We start from the raw sequence: 20,962 nt of genomic DNA on the forward strand, positions 1-20,962 counted from the left end.
AGCCAGTTGTATAACATTTTTGACGACAATTATCGCCGCTATGGTTAAAAGTCCTAAAATGTGCGTGGGAAGTCAGTCACAGTTAATCTCCGCTAGATTAACGTCTGATTCCGCGTAATGTATTAACGGGACAAGTGCGAGCAAGTGAAATGAAAGAACGTAATCACATTAACGGGGAAGTTAGTGTCGGTTTAGGTGGCATGAAAAGTGGTAAAAGATTACAGATAGCGCTCTCTAAGTATCCGTATGCTGTACACCGCTGAGGGACCTTTACTTTTTTAAATGCAAATACTACATCCTAAATATTAATGTGCTTAGCGTAACGCTTTTGAAACGACCGTGTCCTCACCATGGAAAATCGCCAGCATTTTTTATACGACAGCTCTCTTTAAATTACTAAAATTCGCTGGAAACTGCATTTTGCTGCGCGACTCACTGATGGTTATAGCCATTTTATGTATCTTATCATATTCATGATTTAATTCCATTTAAACGCATGTAACGACGATAATTCCGACAATAATATGAAATTGAAAAGTCTAGAAACGTAGACGTAAAATAACAAAATCTTCTTTCTACAGATAAAATTGCACTCTGATCGAAAACGTTCTGCTAACTTATTGTAATAGAAAACGAATCGTGTGAAATAAATTTTCTATCATAAATTCCACCTGAATTTCGTCGAAATTCTTTAGAAACCGACTTACAGTAAAGAAACTCGATACTTTAAATCAAAATAGTCGATCCGACGTAAGCACAAAGGAATAAAGGAGGAAAAAATGGAACAAAGAAAAGAGAAACGGTATTAATTTCTTCGCAGAAAATTGACGAATAAACAATTATGTTCGATTCGAGAAGCTCGTGAACGATTAAAGTCCTGTTGAATCTTTGAGGGGTTCGGGCGAAAGAGGAAATGGGCGTACGCTCGGCTCGATGCCGGGGAATAGAGAAAAATTTACTTCCTCATTTCGACCGAATACACGATACAGTTTTAGAGCTCCCTATAAATATTTGCTCGCTACGAAATATTTGAAAACGCCGTAATGGCCGCAATATTTCGGTAAATTTCGCCGACAAATATTCGCAGTTCGGTTGGCAACCGGGTCGATCAACCGGGATTAATAAAAGTAAATCTGAAGATTACCGTGCACCACCGTCTCGCCCTATGCCTAGATTGATTTCTGTCGCGGTTACCTGTTCGTCTATCTCTTTTCGTTCCACCTGCTCGAGGCTCACGCGATAAATGAACCGGCGCTTTTAACTGACGTCTCAGCATGCCGGATACGCGCTACATTTGAAAAGAATAAATCGCCGACGTTTGGAAAGAATAAATTACCTTATTGGGTATTACGAATTAATCGAGAAACTTTTAAGACAAATAATTTCATAAGATAAAATGAACCGAATGGTAGAAGTTTCGGTTTTAATGTTTTTAATGATAGCATTATAATTTTATAATGATTCGTAAAGAACTGAAACTTGAAATAAAAGATACACTCAGCATATACATATAGATGTTTATCATAAAGCTGTAGGTTCTTTTTTCAGGAAGTTAGTCGATTATATAATAAAATAAAATAAGATTGTATTATGGAAATAAACTGTGGCTGCTTGCCAGAATGGATATGTTTTGCGAAATGTATGAAAGCCAACTTGCTGGTAAACCGATATTTTTGAAAAGAACGAGCCAACGAGCTTTTGAATGAAATAAATTACATTGTTCAGTACAGTATATAATAATTAGATAATAAATTGAAAATAGAATTATATTCTAGAGATAAAATATGTCTGTTTGTCAGAATGAATATCTTTCACAAATTCAAAATGGAATAAAATGTCAGATGTATAAATATTCCACAGATGTTATACATTTATATGTACATATAGATGTATCTGCAAAAAATTTATATATGTACATTAAATATCATATATAATTTATATATGTATATTAGATATCATATATTTGATGTTTATATGTTTAAAGTATAATATTTTTACACGTAAAGCAAAGAAAAAGAATAAACGAAACAAAGTAGTACAAGACACTACTTGATCAGCCACCTCAGATAACTACAAACACATCGATTTGATTCATCCTTGCGACACTACGACACACTTTTCGCTTCACTTATACCCTGTACAAAATATTACCAACACATTAGCCAATATACCAACAACATAATTTCTTTCGTTTCTAACGTTGCGAACGTGCTAATCCTGCGATTATTTCAAGCAACCGTACGATCCTCAAGTGACACAGCGATTTGTCCATCCGCTTGTAGCAGAGTCGTTTAACTTTAAAGCCTGCATGTAAACGAATATAACTTAATTCCAAACAATAAACGAACCGTTTCTTCATGGAAACGATAGCAATAAAAGCTAGGGTTGAGAAACAGAGGGAGCGAACCGGTGAATTGCAGCGGTGAACACTCGAACGAGCAAATGAAATTAAACGGGTCGAGGCGAGTACATATTTCATTAGACGCGTAATCTTGTTTATTGCAAGGTACACTGGTAAGTAATTGAATGTAAACAGTGCAATTTTCCGGCGTTCGTTTGCTCGATTTCCCTAGAAAACCGATCGATCCGTGCTAAACGAATCTTTCGCGCGTCAGAGTTCCGCGAAAGAGGAAGAAGAACGAGAGAAACGAGCACGAACCAGAAAAAAAAATGAAAGAATTATCAGGCAAACGGAGAGAATAGCTGTGTACAAGCGGGCAGAAAAGCAGCTGGGAAAACGAACTCATAAAACGCCACGCATTTTCATTCATTCATTTCCCCGTTCTAAAGCGAATCGACATCGACTATTTCCCCTCTTGACAAAGATACAAGGCTAAAAGGGAGAAGAAGAATAGAGAGGGAAAAAAGGTACAAAACAGGCGAGGAAAAAAGGCAGGAACAACGCGTTTTGATTCACTTTCACGGCCTCGTACTCTTTCACCTTGCAGGATTTTTTTCTATTTTTATTTTTCTTTTTTTTTATGGTCGACACGAAAATCCACCGTCCATCCATGCATATCGTTTTTTATTTCCCCCGACGAAAGCTCTGTTAATGCGCGCGTTAACACCCCACGATCCGCGGTGGCTTTTTTTACAATCCCCCTTTTCTTCGTCCATTGCTAGCTCGCCTTCCTCTCTCGCTTTCTCTCATTTTCTTTTCTATATCTCTTCTCTCTCTCTCTCTCTCTCTCCGTTTAGCTTCTCTTCTTTCCCTCACTGTTGTGTATCCGACCGTTTCTCTCTGTCTCTCGCTCTGCGTAGATTACGAGGGCTGGCACGCCGTAAAATCTGCCGACACGTGTAAAAACGACACGCGTTAGCCCGCGGGGTTGTTCCCTGTTTTATTTTCCTTGCAACTATTTGCTGTAAACCGGCAACTCCGAAAAATCTCTTTGGGAACGGGCACACGGCTGCTTTAACGTCCACTCGACGACTTAACGTCCGTAATCTAGCTTCACTTAACTCTACCGTGACGTTCCGTAACCCGTCCTACCCCATCTACTTTAGGCTCGTTCCTGCGAGGATTAAGAATCCTCTCTCGCTCTTCGTCTTTTTCGCAGGATGAGACTCCGATGGTTTATGGATTTCCGCTTTCTGCGCCCATTGGGGATAAATTGGGATACAGTCGACTACCAATTTTTTTTCTTTTCCGGTCTTCGTGTTTGGTCGAACAATTGGAATATTTAATTACGTAGAAATTAATAGAGTTGATCATTCGAAAATTGGGGATAAAATCGAATTCTGAGGCGATTAAGATCACTCGTAATAAATCCCTGCGATGAAAATCGATTGGTATCATCTTAGGATTTATATTAAAAATTATACATTAACGTTAGACAATATTTTTCGAAAGATTGGAAACTAATTTATCGTAAGGAAGAATAATAGTATTAGTGAAATAAAAATGTTATACACGACGAAGTTGAAAATTTGAAAGATAAATGATAGATTCAGTAAAATAATATCCTTACAAAAAAAGAGCAATTATTACAACACGGCAATTTAATTTGGAGGTAAAAGTTACGTCTAAAACCAACCATGATACAGTTAAAGCTAGGTTTTGCTCTTTAACAAGTTGACAATTAATTTAGAGTAACAAAGTAAAACACTATCAGTATTCATATTGGAAATTAAAATTCTTCCTTTCTTTTTGAAAGTTTGTTAAGTCGTCGCTACATAAATGGTACAAAGTTCGAATGTCCTCGAGCGTCAACAGCTCGAGGATTAACCGTATTCCACTCGTTTAAAACCAGATTAAACGAGCTTCCTTTCTTTTTTCTCCGACTTTATTAACTAATTTAGAGCGAAGCGCGGAGGCAGGAAGGAAAAAAAAAAGAATAGTTGGCAAAAAGTTTCGGTCAGGTGGTGGTTAGCTGCAAACTTGTCTGGCGCTTTACGACACTTCCGAGTTCGCGTTCCTTCGTCATACGGGACAAAAACGGCTCCTGTACGACCTCCTTCGAGGAAATCCACGTGAACAATCCTATCAACCTACAATGTACGCGTCAACGAACCCAACTCCTTTTGGGAGGATAAAAACAACTTCTACAATTGCTACATTCAGACAGTTCAATTCAACAGCACAGTTTTCTGACCGTTTTAAACCAAATCAAGACTGGTCATAAAATGTTTACATAGCGATTTTCTCGATAAATCGCGATGCATGAAACTAACAAAACAGAGCAGCTATTTAGCTGTTTTTTCAAAAAATTTTGCAGCCCAATTTATCAGCGAGCGGTAGATATGTAAATTGATCATATTTACGGCGGTGATACAAAAGTTTCTGGTCAGATACATGTCCAGCTAAAAGCGATATTTTATACAAAGAATTTATACTATTATTATATAATAAGTATACGACAGTGTTCATTTCAGTGTATTATTTTTTTATTAAACAAAGTGGTATTAGATATCTCTTTTAGATTGTGGCGTGGAGAATCTATTTGGCCGAAAATGTTTGCACACTGTATACTATTTGCCTCGACTATTATTTTGATTCTCATTCAATTTCTTTCGTGTATTATTTACGTTGATTTCATATATTATCGTCTCCGGATATTTATACATATTCATATTTTTATGAATATACTATCATCTACTATCTTTATCTACTATTTATTGCGAAGAGTAATTTAATTTGGATATTTTATATAATAATAATAATAATATGAATATGATTTCTTGTCTTTACACCCATTCATAATTTACTGAACATTTGATAACAAGATTTAACTTTTAAAAGAAATACCTATCCAAATAAGTTCCTAATAGGATTGTAGAAATATTGTATAATCTAGTTTTGTTCTTTGTAATGCAGACAGTTCATAACTGTCAATTTTAATTGGTATGTAAAACATTAATTTATCACTGTCCTAAATCTGCTAACGGTCTCTGTAAGGACTTATGAATAGCAGTGCACATATCATATAATATTACCATACAACACTCTGTAATACTATGTATACGATATTATACTACATCGATTGTGCATTATATATGTAATGGCCAAACGCCATTCATTTGACACTATTATTAGTATGAATTCTCTGCACTGCGAAAATATTTTTCACACGATCATACGCCAACTTCAAAATATTTTTATGGTAGAATTTGTTGAAACCAAAAGTTTTCGTATGTAACTGTGTAAAAACGTTTTTCTTCAATTTTCATCGGTTAAAATAATATCAGAAACAATATTCACATTATTAACGTCTGCAGCATCAATGGAGCGCAAAGGACTGAGAATAATAATCATTATTTATATGGAATGTTTTTGAAACCATGGTAAAATCGAAGAAAGCTTCGTTACTCGTCCAACAGAAGGACACGTACGTACTCGTATATATTTTTCAAAAAAATCATGTTCAGATATTCGTTAAATACACGTGCACACTTAATTAGTCATAATCTGCTTGGTTAACCAATCTAGGTAGCTATCCCAGCAATCGTAAACTATAGTGTCAGAATCGGAGTTTGGTTTATAGTTTAAATTAACACGAAAAGATTCGACGTTGTAATGTTTTACGGATAAAAAGTTTTAAAAAATTTGGGTGTCACGAAAAAATTCATGCTCGATAAATTGAACGAGTTTAAAGAAATGTTACACTTTATTCTGAGAATAATCAAAATTGTCTTCAATTAACAAATAAGACAGATATAATCGAGCTAGTGACGAATTTCACCACATCATCATTTTCATTAACTCGAACATCTGTTTGCATATCGACGTTATTTTTAAAATAAAATCTTTTCGATGCAACTAAAATACACGTGTCTTTGATAAATATTCCAATTAATCCTCGTTGAAAACAGATCTTTACACGAAAACGTTTCGTACTAAGTTCCCAATACACTGTTACACGAATCATCGCTCTTTTCTATGATATCACCAGATTTCAATGACATCCAGCGTTACCAATCCCTTTCGTTGAAAGTCAGGGAAGCTCTTCCTACAAAGAAACGAGACAAAAGCTCACCGTTGACGATGACGATGACGCCCAACAGGCAGAGCAGCAAGTGTCGCAGGCACATCTTCTTCCGTCGAGTAGAGATTACCGAAAAAAGGGGGGACACGCAAAAAAAGGGATCCTCACTTGCTTCTGTCGGACATCGTTTTTCAATCTAGTTGATGGAAAAAGCCTCGTCTCCCTCTTTCTCGAACTGTCTCTGGCGATCAGTCGACCAGGGACAGGCGGACGTTCATCGCGATCCTGACACTTGTTATCATCTTGCACGAGAACTCCGTGGGAGTTCTATAGATGTTCACGCCGTTACTATCCAAATGGAAAATATCAGCAATCAACTCGGATTGATTTCAACTCGATGATCGAGAGGAGAGTCAAAACGAACAATTACAGTTAATTAGAAAAAAAAAACTTTAAATCATCATCGAATAGAACGAAGCTCCGACAGGAATTCAGACTTCTCCAGATGAAATCTCTCTTCTTTTCTGTCTCCTCCGTACGTTTCTAGCAACTGATATTCCCTTTTCTGATTTTCCCTCTGTTGGGACAACGACTCCTAGGCGGCTCTTTGTCTCTCAACACAGATATATAATATCTCTCTTCCTGCGGATCTTCGATCTGCTTGTTTGTTCTTGATGACGTCAGCTAACCACAAACTGTCCCGCGATCCTTTGCAAGCTTGCCGCAAGGAGCGAGGGATGAGAGACCGAATCGTCTCTCGAGACACACTGCTCCCGACTCAGGGACCTCTTAACGTAATTGCTTTTACCGTGTGTCGAATTTCTACGGATCTTAACAGACAAAGCAACCAGTCTGGTCACGACTGTTTCTTCCTTTGCGCACCATCCGGAACGAAATCCTTTTGTATCACCAAGGAACCAGACCTCGTTCAACTTTCTTACACGAAACGCGACTCGACTCTTGCACTAAACTTTGATATATCGCAGTTCGATCTGTTAGCAATTTCCAGCGTGTTACATGTATCGAAGGTATTCGAATGATAAACAACGATATTTCTAAGCTCGACGTACGCACTCGTAGGAGCGACAGAGTCGAGAAGTGGCGCGTCAGAGGCCGAAAGCCATGAAACACGAACAAGAACGCCACGATAGATTTCCGGCCACGGCGAACTCGCGGCGCTTACTGAGTCTCTCGAGGCGCTCTTCGAGGGTGACGAGCACGTTTCTCACCCCCACCATCGGCAGCCAGGCCGCCACACGACAGGCCGCGCGGCGATCGGTCGCGCAAACGCACTACCAGCCCACGGTGGTTACGCGTGACTCGCCGTTCGACTCGCGAGCGTCGCGGCGCTTTTCAAGGAGCGAACTGACTGTGAGCAGCGGCTAAGGCGGACGTCTGGTGGGGTGCAACAGAGAGAAAGTCGCGCACGTAAAGCGCAGACACACGTATGCACGCGCGCACGTAACAAGATCGCGTAACGTGAGCGTGTCAACGTGAGCGTGTCAGCGTGAGCGCGCGGGAATCCAACTTACGGCACAAGTTATGACCTCAAAGGGATCGTTAACGAGCACCCGCCAAATTAGTATAACGGCCACTCGTCTCACTCTACGCTTTTCAAAAACATCACCGGTCTCTTTTGACTTCTTCTTGTGTTTCTTGGAATCGGGATATCGTCGGTGGCAATATCGTTCGGTTATTTTCTCGCAGATTTTTGAAAAATGATTCTGTTCTTTAAAAAATGGTTCTGAAGGGTTGTTAAAAATAAAAGAAATTTGGTTTCGTTAACACTAAAGATACTAAAGTTTTAAATATATATTTTTGTTTTCTCTTAGACTATGGAGAATCGTCTGATATTAATTCAATATCTATTCAATCAATATCGATAATTTTAATACCAATAATCAATTTAATTAATTTAATTAATTTAAGTAGATTAAGTAGATTATGGTAATTCGGTATTCACGAAATTTTATTTCTTTATCGCTGGAAATATCAGAGTTTTAAGTATATGTTTTTATGATTTTGATTAAAAACAACTGTTGAAATGAGTGAGAACTTTCATCTGTGCATTCGACATTAATATTAACGGTAAGATTGATATGCGATACTTGTGGCACGATACGAAGCACAAAGAGACTCTGCAAACTGAAATCTGCATGAAAATTTGCACAGTGTTCCCTTGACGCACTCGTACGCTTTCGATTTATGCATCATTCGTAGATGAAATTAAAACCATGTTACATCGAATACTAAAAAGGAATTCCAAGAGCAATATAAACCTACAATTTCTAATGTACTAAAAAGTTTTTCCTCGTAATAACTTTAGGATTTCATCTTTAGAATGTCATAATTCTACTATTGGTTGGTCACAATAATACAAGAGACAATACAACACACTCGAACATCATTAACATCGTATCCCGTTGATTTTCAATACGTTATATCGAACACGAGAATACTCGACACCTCGGGAAGTTTTTACGAGAAAATTCCACTGGCATCGATACTCATCGGCGATCGTTAATTAATCTCTACAACACGATCGGGTATATCGGAAGTAATGCAAGCTACCGATGCACTAACGAGCTACGCGTCATACACGATCGATGTAATTATTAATTAGTTTCTCCGTATCAAAGCAGTGCCGTGAACTCTGCTGCCTCTACAGAGACGTAAATAATTATCCAATAGCGGTGACAGTGTAATCTGTAATAAACAACGCGTTGATCTATAGCTCGTTTAACACAGGACAACTTTAAATATCGATCGATGCATCCGTATCGAAGGCAAGCAGACTATCATTTCGTATTCAGTTCTGACTCTTTTATACGTATAGATCTTCGAATTATAAACATCTGTCTCAAGAGAAATTTTGTAAGCATCGTTTATTGTTTCAGGAGGATCTTTAAAAATTAATATTGTTCGAGGAGAATGTTTAAAAATTAAGAGCATTAAAGTATCTCTTCTTTTTTATGAAATGACTCACATTGAAAGATTACAGAACCCTTTATACGCTAGATAAATAACAACTTAAATCGCGATACTTTACACCTGGAGACTTCGATTAGTTCAGCTTGTTCGCGGTCAATCGAGGAAAAAGGACTCGTTCAGGAGAATCGAAAAAACGTTCATGGAATAGGCTAACGCGGTGAATTCTTAGTCGATCCTTTCAAGAGATGGGCAGATTTTCGCTCGGCGATTTAGCAAATTTCAATAATAACCGAGCAGAAACAGGGCGGAAATGAATTCGTCGAGTGATAAAAAAGAAGTTTTTGGCTGCCAGGTCGTGCTTTGATCGGCGGTTCTTCAAAGGACCATCAGCCCCCTGTCTCATTTCGATTCTGTTTTACTTTACCCGCATATCGATATTCTCACCGTCGCCTTTTTTTTTTTGTCCACCCGTCTTTCGCTTTATTCGCGTCTTTTGTCGACCAATTTTCGGCTTCGCGTAGAACGGCTTTCGTGAAGGTAGAAAGGAGAAAAAAAGAGAATAGCTGTCCCTCATTAACCGCTGCTGGTACCTCTATGGGGAGGAGTTTAATGCCTAAAAGAGAATAAAATTTCCCTGTCCAAGCTGGAACGGATTTCACTGCGCACAATAAATCTATTCCGTGGACGATCCGATTGAAAATTTTACCTTTTAAATGTTATTACCGTTAAATCTCCTATCATTGGTACATTTTTTCCTCTTTCTTTCATTTAGGAGATGATAACGATCCTTTGTTTCGTTTGCTGATTATATGAAAAAGACATCGTAAAAGATTCGTACGATTTTAAGATGAGAAAATGGCAAATGAATGGAATTATCCGACTACACACAAACTAATACAAATTTGTTACTATTATAATACATGTGCAAGTTATTGGTGTACTCTTCCTTCTTTCCTCTTCAAAATCTCGTCGTGATAACGATCTTTAAAACTTTGCTTTACTTATAAAAAAATTGTATAATTTTATAGAAAAGTACTGAAAGATTACTTCGCTTCTATTATGATCTGGGCATATTATTGGCTTATTATTTTCCACTTTTTATTTTACACAATTCAAAGCGACAATCCTTTGTTGTAGTTTGTTGATTATATTAAAAATGCGCCGTAAAAGATTCGTAGAATTCTGTGGAGAAATACCGAATGATCGCACGGCTGGCCATGTGCCAGGTAATACTACTTGATTCCTATTGCAACACACATCTTATTGGAATATGTTATTTTTTATTCTGAGTTATATTAGAAAGTTTCTATACATGATTTATATCATTTTACGATTAAGCAGTGACGAATGAATTGATTGGCCACCCGTCTGACCATATAACACAAAATACTACTTCGTTCGTATTTTACTCTCCACTTCTTCGTTTAAAATACATCGCGAGTCTAGATCAGATACTTCTCCGAATAATATACAGTGAAATGAATTCGTCGCCCCGTAAGAAATATTTAAAATCGAATAAAATATGTATCGTGTCAGTATTGGCTGATATTTGTAAAACCTGAACGGGAAACGTATTTTCACATCCATAAAGTGCACGTATTTATCGCGTGACGTTCATTTGCATGCATATTGACGGAATAAATTACAAAATTACAGTACAAAACCGATCCCCCGTCCGTCACAAATGATATTCCCTCAACCAAAATAAAATCCACTAAAAACCCGTCTGCGAAACGGAATCATCTATTAAAATCTACCGATGAAAGTACTTAATTTTAACTCATCGTGATTTTATTCGGCCGATGCATCTTTAATCGCACGAATTTTATTTAAACGATCGCATGATTGACGAGTAAAACTAACATTCGTGACAACACGTATGATGTAATAACTTGCCGACTAAACCAAGAACCGTCCATTTAATGGTTGTAATAAAGAAGAAAACGCGGCCGTGAATTATTGAATCCCGCGTGGAATTCGCCCCGGGGGGTGAAAGAGGTTGTTCGAAAGCGCGGCCGTTAATAATGAACGCGGCGCGTTGCCGGTGTTTCGAGTCTCGCGGACGAAATTAATGTTTTAACGGGGCCGAACGTCGCCGTTGTCCGCGACTTTCGTGCCAACGAGCGCGTTTTTCGACGGAGACCACCGACATAATTAAAAAATATACACGTACGTGTCGGATAACCGAACCGACCGATAAATATGCAAATGGACGACGTGAAACCGAAATTCCAACGATATGGAGATTCGAACGAAGCTGAGGATGAAACAAAAATTGCGAGATAAAGAAAGTTCAGAAGAAAATACATTGAAAAGTAGAAATAAAAAGTATTGTATACAAGAAGAAAATGAATGAAACGTGAGAGAGTTTGTGAGGAACCACGAGGAAATTTTAAAACTCCGAGAAACGTCGAGTACTTGGGAGACACGTGAAACGCGATTGTTAAAAATTACAAAGGGACACGGTTTTTCCTGTGGAAGAACCGAAGTCAAATTTTTAAATTAAGCTTAATGATTAATTAACGTGTTCCAAATGAATATCATGCTGTTGGAATAATTTCCACGCAACGTGAATTCGTTCGAATAATTTCCGCGTGTACCCGCTTACTCGGTTATTTGATTCGTTACTTTGTTCCTTAATGCGTTAATCGATATATCAATTGGGCTATTCGATTTGTTATTCGATTTTGATCGGCGCCAATTTTCTGCGTCAATCCTTTCGCTATTAACGGGACCTACATATACACGTACGTATGGTTTACGCAAGCTACTAATGAACAAAGTGTCAATTGTCCAATATAAATCACGTGACCAATATAACCTGCTGATATATCAACTAGGGGTAGATTTTATAATGTGACGATCGGAAAATATTTTTTTAAAGAATCAATCAGAGTAATTCTAATTAAAAAGTAAAAATATTTCAATCATGACGAAAGAATTAAATCGACTCCAAGTCACTGATTCAAAAAGAATCAACACGCCAAGAATCCGATTTTAAAATCCTCTAGAAAATGACAAATTACTTCTACCTTGGAATAATTCCTAAACATTCCCTTGCCCGACCGAAGAAAAGGAAAATCCAATAAAACAAACTTCACGATCTATTAATTTATTATTCGTTTTTTATCTCGTTATCCAATCGATCGAGCCCCGTTTGGCCGCCTAATTTATTATTTAATTTTAATTATTCGTCGATTCAACCCGGTTTAAGCAAACATCGCGCGCGTTCTCCATCGACATTATACCGGCCCTCTCCCCCAGATGCGAAACTCCTGCTCGCGCGAATTACAGCGCTGGACTATACCGGGATAAACTGACCACCGCGTATAGCTGTCCAAGTTTATCCAGCCGCGGCGTATACCGTTCGCCAACGATTATTGTGACAATTTCATTTCGCATTATCCAGTCGAACGGCCAATGACTCTATCGGCGAAAACTACCTCGTTCACCCTCCATCCCCTTTCCTCTAACCCCCAACCCCCAACCCCCTTCGAAACCGTGTTGCGTTGCGTTCAGTTCCCCGACGAAGCAGCTACTGGCCGGCCCCGGCTACAGCGTTCGCTAAATTTCCCTTCGGGACATGTTTCGCGCATATCGAAATCCCATTTAATCGAAATTTCGAATGAGCCGCGTTCACCGTCCCCTGTCCCTCGTCTCCCCATACCCTCCCCGATTACAGACACCCCTCGCGCACACCCCCGGGTCGCGTCCTTGCATTTGCAAGAAGCGAGAATAAAAGAAAAAAAGGAGAAAAGCGGGTGGGAAGTGAATTGGGAATTTATTCGAAGAGAAAGCGGGGAATGGCGAGTCTGTCTGGATTGTACGCAGCGACCGGATTTGGCGGTTTTAGTGGTGAATGTAAGGATGTTGGGTTGTGGACTGGTCTTTGCTAGTGAGAATTAAATGCTACAGAAAAAGTATCTTTCATGATGAATTGATGATAATGGAATAAAGTAATTTGACGGTATGAGGATTCTTATTCGGAAGGATTGTCGATAGTCTTGAAACTCTTTTCTCTCGATTTTGACTACTTTCTTTCTTTCGTGACTCTTCGCAAAAAGTTCAAAATCATTTCCATTTTTTCAACTACATATATATCTTTCATACTCTAATTGATACGCTATTTCTGCTATTCATATAAAAGTATTGAGGTATTTATTTCTGAAAATGCGTCTCTTAAAAGGTATTTTAACTGTTTAGTGTTTAAAAAGAAAGAGAAACGTAAACACAAGAGTACTGTCTTGTATTTTACCAGTTTTACCCCAGTTCTATGGAACATCCTGTATTTCCGTATATAATTTGCGTGTACTTTGTACCTTCAAATTTTCCACAAAATCATAAACATTCATAATATAGTAATTAACAGTTAACAATTTTCTATTCCAAGCCGATTTCTTAAAAAATATCTACTTTTCCTGATTCTATCACTTCTATAATAAAACCAACGGCATAGTATGGAAAATTAGTGCAACAAACAACAGATGTAGACATACAGCTACCGTCGATACATGTTTATGTACGTTTAATTCGATATTTCGATCAACGGTTAATTGACATTCCGCGAGCAAACCGATCGTTGCTGCGCGATCATTAAAATACAGACCGAGCGTGGCTATCCAACAAAGAAATTAGATTTCGCTTGACGCACGCGGATGAATTTGTAGCACCGCTTCTCGTGCAATTAACAATATACCGTTTAAAGGTGAACGTCAGGCTAAGGTATCAGTCAGACTGGCAGGTCTCTACGGTCTGATCGTGTCAGTTTTCGAAATTCTAACTGAGAGAACTAATTGGAGCCAGAAATATCGGATTAAATAAGTGAACTCGAATAAAACCGTTCGTCGAAACAAAATAATTACCTGGTAGACACGTTTATTTCGCGTGTTCCTTTTGTTATTTCGTGAAAATTTCCCGGTCCCGAACCTTTGACCCCGGTGATCTAGTAAATAAAATGCACCACCATGAAAAATAAAAGCAGAATGAAAAATTATTTATAGTAATAACTGCTTATGAATGTCACTGTTTAAAATGTTGTGCTAATATTGTAATATTAGCACATAATATTATGCGTTACGATTTTGTGTTATTATTGCATAATTAGTATGTAAATATGTACCAGTATTGAAATACGTTATGTATGAAAATATTTTGAGAAATTAATAAAAATGATCAACTTCTTAGCCTTTGCATCTTAGCGTCAAATCATAACTATGACGTGCTATTCACTTCTTGTGCCATACAGTGATAATGAAAATCAGAATCATCGTTTGCTACTAAAGAGTTAACGTATTGTACAAAGTTATTTTATGTATGAAATTATCTCTTTGTTTTACAAAATTACTTCATCTTGAAAATAATATAAACTGTTTCCTATTGGGTCACTGCGTACATGGAGATTCGAACAAAATGAAACGGCATTTAACCAGGAAATTCCTCGAAATTTAATGGTACACCAAGAAGTTAAATATATTACAAACCATCTTGAAAGAGTAATTAAATGCGTTACAAATGTTTGACGTAACAGCTCTCAGACCGCTAAATATTTTCATAGCTTTTATCATTTCAACGAAGAAGCACAAACATCTAACTTCTCATCTTTCAACCTCCAATTTCGCGATATCTACGGTATTCAAAATAAGTATCTAACATATACAGAGTGTTCTTCGTACACAAGTGAATATCAGTTATCATAAATCATCCTCTAACTTCCCCGGTAAAATATCTTCTACGTACTTGCAACTACACGCTTGCAATTACAAACAAATCTATCCTTACGAGCATAAACATAAAATTGTGGGACACATATTAGAAACGATTCTTGTCAAAGTTTCCCACCTCTTACACGATAATGCTTTCTAGCAATCAAAATGAAGTAAAATTCACATAGCGGTATGGGCGTGACGAAAAGTGGTCCATGTCCTGATTTATCGTTGAGTGAAACTTAAACAAAAATTGAAATAAAAATTAAACAACAAGGAAAAAATGTTCAAAAACAAGCTTTAACCCTGTTCAACATATTTATAATTCAATCAAACACTTTTTTTATAATATACGAGTATACGATCGATAGACTGAAAATCATGGTAATAATATCAAGACTTTGAGAACTTGAGTCTAGTTTAGTACTGCAATTTTTAAAAGCATCATGCCTTTAGTTGGATAACAAATAAATGTATCTGTTATCCCGTGTTATGATCGACGTTTTAAGGACTTGAACAAATATCACCAATGTTTTAAAACAGTAAATGTAAAACACCATTTTATAAGAGTTAACAATGAACTGACTTATACCGCTATATATTCTGAAGCTTCCAATTGTCATGAACAGTCACATAATAACAACCTAAAATCTTTTCAGAACGAAAATCCGGATATCCGTAGTCACATGGACGATCAGTGATTCGATAGAAAATGAGGAAGAAAAATACAGCATGCACGTTCAACGTGTATAGATACACATACACATCTACGTATACAGACTGTTCGTCGATCGTTGGAAAAAGTTGATTGCCTATCAGCGGCGGGCCGCGATAACAGGTGGACTGTTATGAGAATAAATTCGCGAAGCGTGGAAATCGTCAATCGGCCGATTTTTCAACGCTCGTTACGCGGCAAGATTTCACGAATAAGCAAACTGCTCCGTGTACGATTGTTCCCTTCGATGATCGATTCGGCCCCGATTATATCCTCGGCAGAAAAAAGGTGCAAAAAAGAAAGTGCAAACATCCCCGGCCAACACCAACCCTTTTCCCTGGAACAGTTTCCCCGATCGACTGGTCCATTTTTTTCATCTTTCAGCCAAGAATTTTTCAATATTCGCTACACTTCCCTCGGGATGTTCCCGCGTATCGATATTCCATTTCGTCGGGCGGAATCGAGCGACCATGGCGACGCTGCACAGATCACCGAGCCTAGCGAACAAGAGGGTCGAGGGGGTTGAAAGGGCGGAAGGAAAAAAAAAGAAAAAAAATAAAGGAGCGGGCCCGGGAACGCGTTGAAAGATGTGACGAGACCGTCGTTTACCTTTATCGTCGCCCTTACCAGCCGAGTCGCGTCGTTATATGAACTGCCACGGTCGCACCCTTAACGCCTCGCACCCACCCCGTGGGAATTTATTCGGCCACCGAAATGACGGTACTTACGGGACTCCGTCGATTGAAACGGGGCCTTGCGCGTTCCAAAGGTATTAAACGTGGATAATCTCCTCTTCGTGACTTTCGGATATTGTCTTTACTTCGTTCATACCCACCGGCTTTTTATGCTAACAGTGTTTCGTGTATTCAGCATTACGAAAAATGGGATTTTTATTTATTTACAGAAATTCTTTGTAACTTTGGGATGTTGAAATTCTCCATAGTATTGGATCATTGATGTAGATATTAATTTCAATAGAGATAAGTTGTAAAAATGTTTCTACAGAAGAAAGTCATAAAAGATGACAATCGTACAAATGAAACGCAGCATTAATTCTTCATTCTGAATCTAAGAGCATTTCCTACTTTTTAGTTCTAGTTATATTCGTTCGATAAAGTAATAGTGTTTCAAGCGCAAAAGTAAGTCTGCTTTTACCATTTTCGACGTTACTGGCTAAGTGGTGTGGGTGTAGGTTTTTCAGGTTTCGTTTATCGATACCGGCGCGGAAGGGACAATTCGAATGAATAATTCGAATATTTGTTGTTTGCCGAGGGATTCGTATTCAAATGCACGCCTGTCCCGGTGAAATTTTTGACGGGGAGAAGTCGTAAAATTTCCGTCATTCTGCTCGATAGATAGTCGACATTCCGCAGGGAGTGAGGGAAATTTTTAAAATTTAAAGCTCTCAGAAATGAATAAAAAGGAAAACGAATTATTATTAAAAGTCTCATAAGTATTGCAAGTATTTTATGATAATTATCGATAAGTTTAAAATGGAAATATAGATATTCTGAGACTTTATGCGTCTCTGATATTTTAATATTTTGTCTGCACAATTGCTCGTACTGTTTTGAATATTGTAAATATCTGTTTCTTGCAAAGAGATTAATAAAATTATACTGCATTGGTACAGCATCAAATTTGTTGGTCTCTGTGGAAAATTCAAAGGGAACAGACACATAGTACATTGATTAGTGCAAATGTTATCCAATAAATACTAACTTTTTAAGAAATTACCTAACTGCAGCGTAATCTTTTCACTGTGAAATTTGCCATATATAGAAAAAAGTAAAGATGCAAATAAATTTATAACGTACAAATTCTATGTAAAGGAAATCTACAAGATAGCGACACGAATACTTTTAATTCACATTATTTTATATAGTGCTGTCTACAAGATTTTCATAGTATTTTGCAAGAGAAAAGTTAATTTGAGACATTACAATGTTAAAATCGTTATTTATATGTTGTATGCAAATCATTCAGAATGAATGTAAAACATTCATAAATAATTAACATAGGAAGAAACCAATCGAGTTAATCAAATTTAAAATTGAATCAATTTAACGATGGCCTCGCTAATTATCACATACGATATTTACGAATATATGACAAATATTTGTTTCATTCGAGCTTGTAATTCACGTATAATCTTCCGTCTATGTGTGCTTTGGAGAGTTAATTGAATTTTAGTCGCATTCATTCTGCGGTAAATAACAATGTGCGATCGCAAGTATGGCTAAACTTTCCGTAAGAAAAACGAAGGAAAATTATGACAGACAATGAAGTATATCTACATCTACATTACTCGAAAGAGAAATAAGGATAAAATTAATATTTATAATAATATATTTGTAGCAAATATCGAATAAAAATATACCTATATAAAATAATTTGATACGCAATTATTTATTATATAAGAAAACGAGTAGGTGTACTAAATACAAAAATGACAGGTAAAAGCCAAATTATATGAAGATAGATCATTTTTGTAATTACACGTATAATAAAAAAAGAATGCATAATATATAAAAAAAAACTCCAGTAACATCGCTAAAAATCTGAACGTAGCCAAAAGCAGACTATACAAAAAATATATCGTTGCACGAGATGAGAAGAATTTTACGAATGATCGTATAATAGAATAAAGAAGAAAACGCATAAAGTATACATTGAAAACTGAACACCACGAAAACAGAAGCACCATGACGGAAGTTGGTGACTTGCTCGTATAATCGAGGACAATGGAATCAGCGGTGGTATCGAAGAAACGGGAGGCAGAAAATTCGTGGTAGGAGAACAAGTGGCTGAAACTTGCCGCGAAAAGGCCAGGCATATCCGGCAACGCGTTTTATCGACGCGTAGACCGGCGAAATCCCGAGGGAACGTCCTCGTGCGCAGCTAAAAAGACCCGGATGAAGGTGGATGAAGAGAGCGGGGCAGAGGATGGCGAAGGATTTTTCTTCGCGGCACGCAAAGCGTGCAAATTAGAGTGGCGAAACGGTAAAGGGAAGTTCTCCGCGGCCTTTCTAAATTCGGAGGCTCGCGCCAGCTGAAATATTAAATTATCGCGCGGCGAACTTTCAATTTAATTAATGCCAATGGAAGTCCGGTGACCCAAAACTTCACCACTTCGCCACTGCAGCCAGGAGATTCCTTTTTTACTCCACCTCCTCCCCCTCCTTCTTCTTCTCCTTTCTCTTTCTCCGTCGTCGGTTTATACTTTGGTCTTGGTATGTATTCACACTTCTATGAGAGGATAAATAGAAGCGAGGGAAAGCACGAGCGGAAATTCTGATGATTTCTATGGATGGTTGCAATTGAGAGCTTGGGGGATGGAAAGACGGTGAGTTTGAGAAGATAAATTCTTGTTATGAATAAAATATATAGAGTGCTTTGAGCAAGCGAGACAAGCTGTATTTTTTAAATGGTTAGGCGCGAAAAGATAAACCGAAGTATATACTTTAAAATTAATTTTATACATTTCTATGCACTATGGATGTACCTTAACTACAATTTGTATAAAATACAAGTAACCCAGTTACTACTCCAGATACCTGTACTCAATTTCCTCGCTTTTTTCTTCCACTTTTACCTGATAATCGATGTCCACCCTATTATTTGCCTGACGATTGTTTCAGTGACCTTCAAATGCCAACAACTGGCAAAAAATATTCAAAGCAACGTGACAGCGTGAAAACATTCACCAGTGGCAATCGAAAAATCGACGAGTTTCGATATCAACGGCGTCCGTTTCGCAAAACAGCCGCGAAGAGAACACCAATGGAAAATGTGGAAAAAGAGAGAAATTCGAATGAGAGGAGGGACAGGATGGGAGGAAGCTTGCAAACTGGCTTGCGGTAGTGATTCAATTTAAAATGGACCGTGGAAGAGACGCGCGTATAGACACGCAGATGTCTCGTGCGTATGAACACGAGCTTGCAGATGGCACACGCCTCGTTTCCATCCGTATTATATTACTTTCTATTGGCCCTCGTCACCCCAATGCGACAGAAGGAACGCGAGAATGCACAGAGAAGCACACGGGGGTGGTTGAAACGCGAGGGAAAGAAGCAAGAGAAAAAAAAAGGCTGGCAACCTTGCACCGTGAATCCGCACTCATAAAAGCTCCATTTTACACGTTTCGATGGCACCAGGGAATAACGTCCGTTACGCGATATTTTTTCCATCCTTTTTCCTTTGCGTTTCTACTCTCGCGTCTCTTTTCTCCCTTTTCCACCTCTGTGCGCCCTTTTTTTGGTTTCGTTTTTGCGACCAACGACACACGCGATATGAAATTAAGGGAAGGCAAGAGAAGGAGAGAGACACGAATGAGTTTCACAACGACGCTGTTTGCGTTGAATTGCTTCGAACGTTCGGTTCTCGGATTCAGACGTATCCTTCGCCAAATATCGAGCAGATGGAATTTTGAGAAATTTAATCATCGTGTAAGAGATTGAAAAATGACGACTGGAAGTGAAGGTTTAAGAAAGTTCACAGTTTCGTGAAGATTATTAGAGGAATGAAATCTACAGAAATTTGTTTTGCCCATTAAGTATCGTATTATACTTTAAATGCTACTCTACAGTAACTACCGCAAATATTTGTACTATTATCATTAAAAATTTGTTTGTCTATGTTGCATATGTTATATAAAATATTTTGGCCCTATCTCTTCCTGTTTGTATCGCCAATTACAGAACACTCGATATTTAGGAAACGACCATGATTAACATTCATGATCGATCATTGAGCGTTAGAACGTACAACGAAATTTACACGTAACGTGAAAATTTTTCAAAGATCAACCTCGTTACGCAAAGATGTAGAAAACACTTTGTAGAACCTCAAAAAGTAAAATTGAGAAGATCAGGCAATAAATTCCCTAAAGTTTTGAGAAATAATAATGTGTACTCTAGCGGCTTACAGTAAAGGCCCGATAAACAAAAATCCCTCGATCTCCATTCTGCCGTTTTTTTCTTCACGCTAGTTACACAATGCGAAATACAGTTTCGATCGGATTAACTAGAAATCACGACGCGCCACCTCGATGGTATAGCGGTGCAGCAAAAGGAAGAACCATAAAAAAAAAGGGCAGAAAATAGAGAGGAAGATGGAAAAGCAAAAAAGAAAGGGAAGATAAAGGATTCAGCGCAGTTTCCACATTTTTCCTGATCATTTTCCACGCA

General features: G+C 37.8%; 1 protein-coding gene across 3 annotated transcripts in view; it reads right to left on the bottom strand.

Annotated features, from left to right (window-relative positions):
* Positions 1-7,577, bottom strand: part of CARPA (Carbonic anhydrase-related protein A) — a 226,296-nt gene extending 218,719 nt beyond the window's left edge. For all 3 annotated transcript variants that reach the window (XM_033334282.2, XM_033334284.2, XM_033334283.2), the window contains exon 1: positions 6,477-7,577. In XM_033334282.2, coding sequence (XP_033190173.1) covers positions 6,477-6,531 — 55 coding nt within the window. In that variant the 5' untranslated portion in view covers positions 6,532-7,577. The remainder of the gene's footprint in view (positions 1-6,476) is intronic.
* Positions 7,578-20,962: the final 13,385 nt, after the last annotated feature.

Source organism: Bombus vancouverensis, chromosome 4 (assembly GCF_051014615.1).
Source record: "Bombus vancouverensis nearcticus chromosome 4, iyBomVanc1_principal, whole genome shotgun sequence".
Taxonomy (NCBI): Eukaryota; Metazoa; Arthropoda; class Insecta; order Hymenoptera; family Apidae; genus Bombus; species Bombus vancouverensis.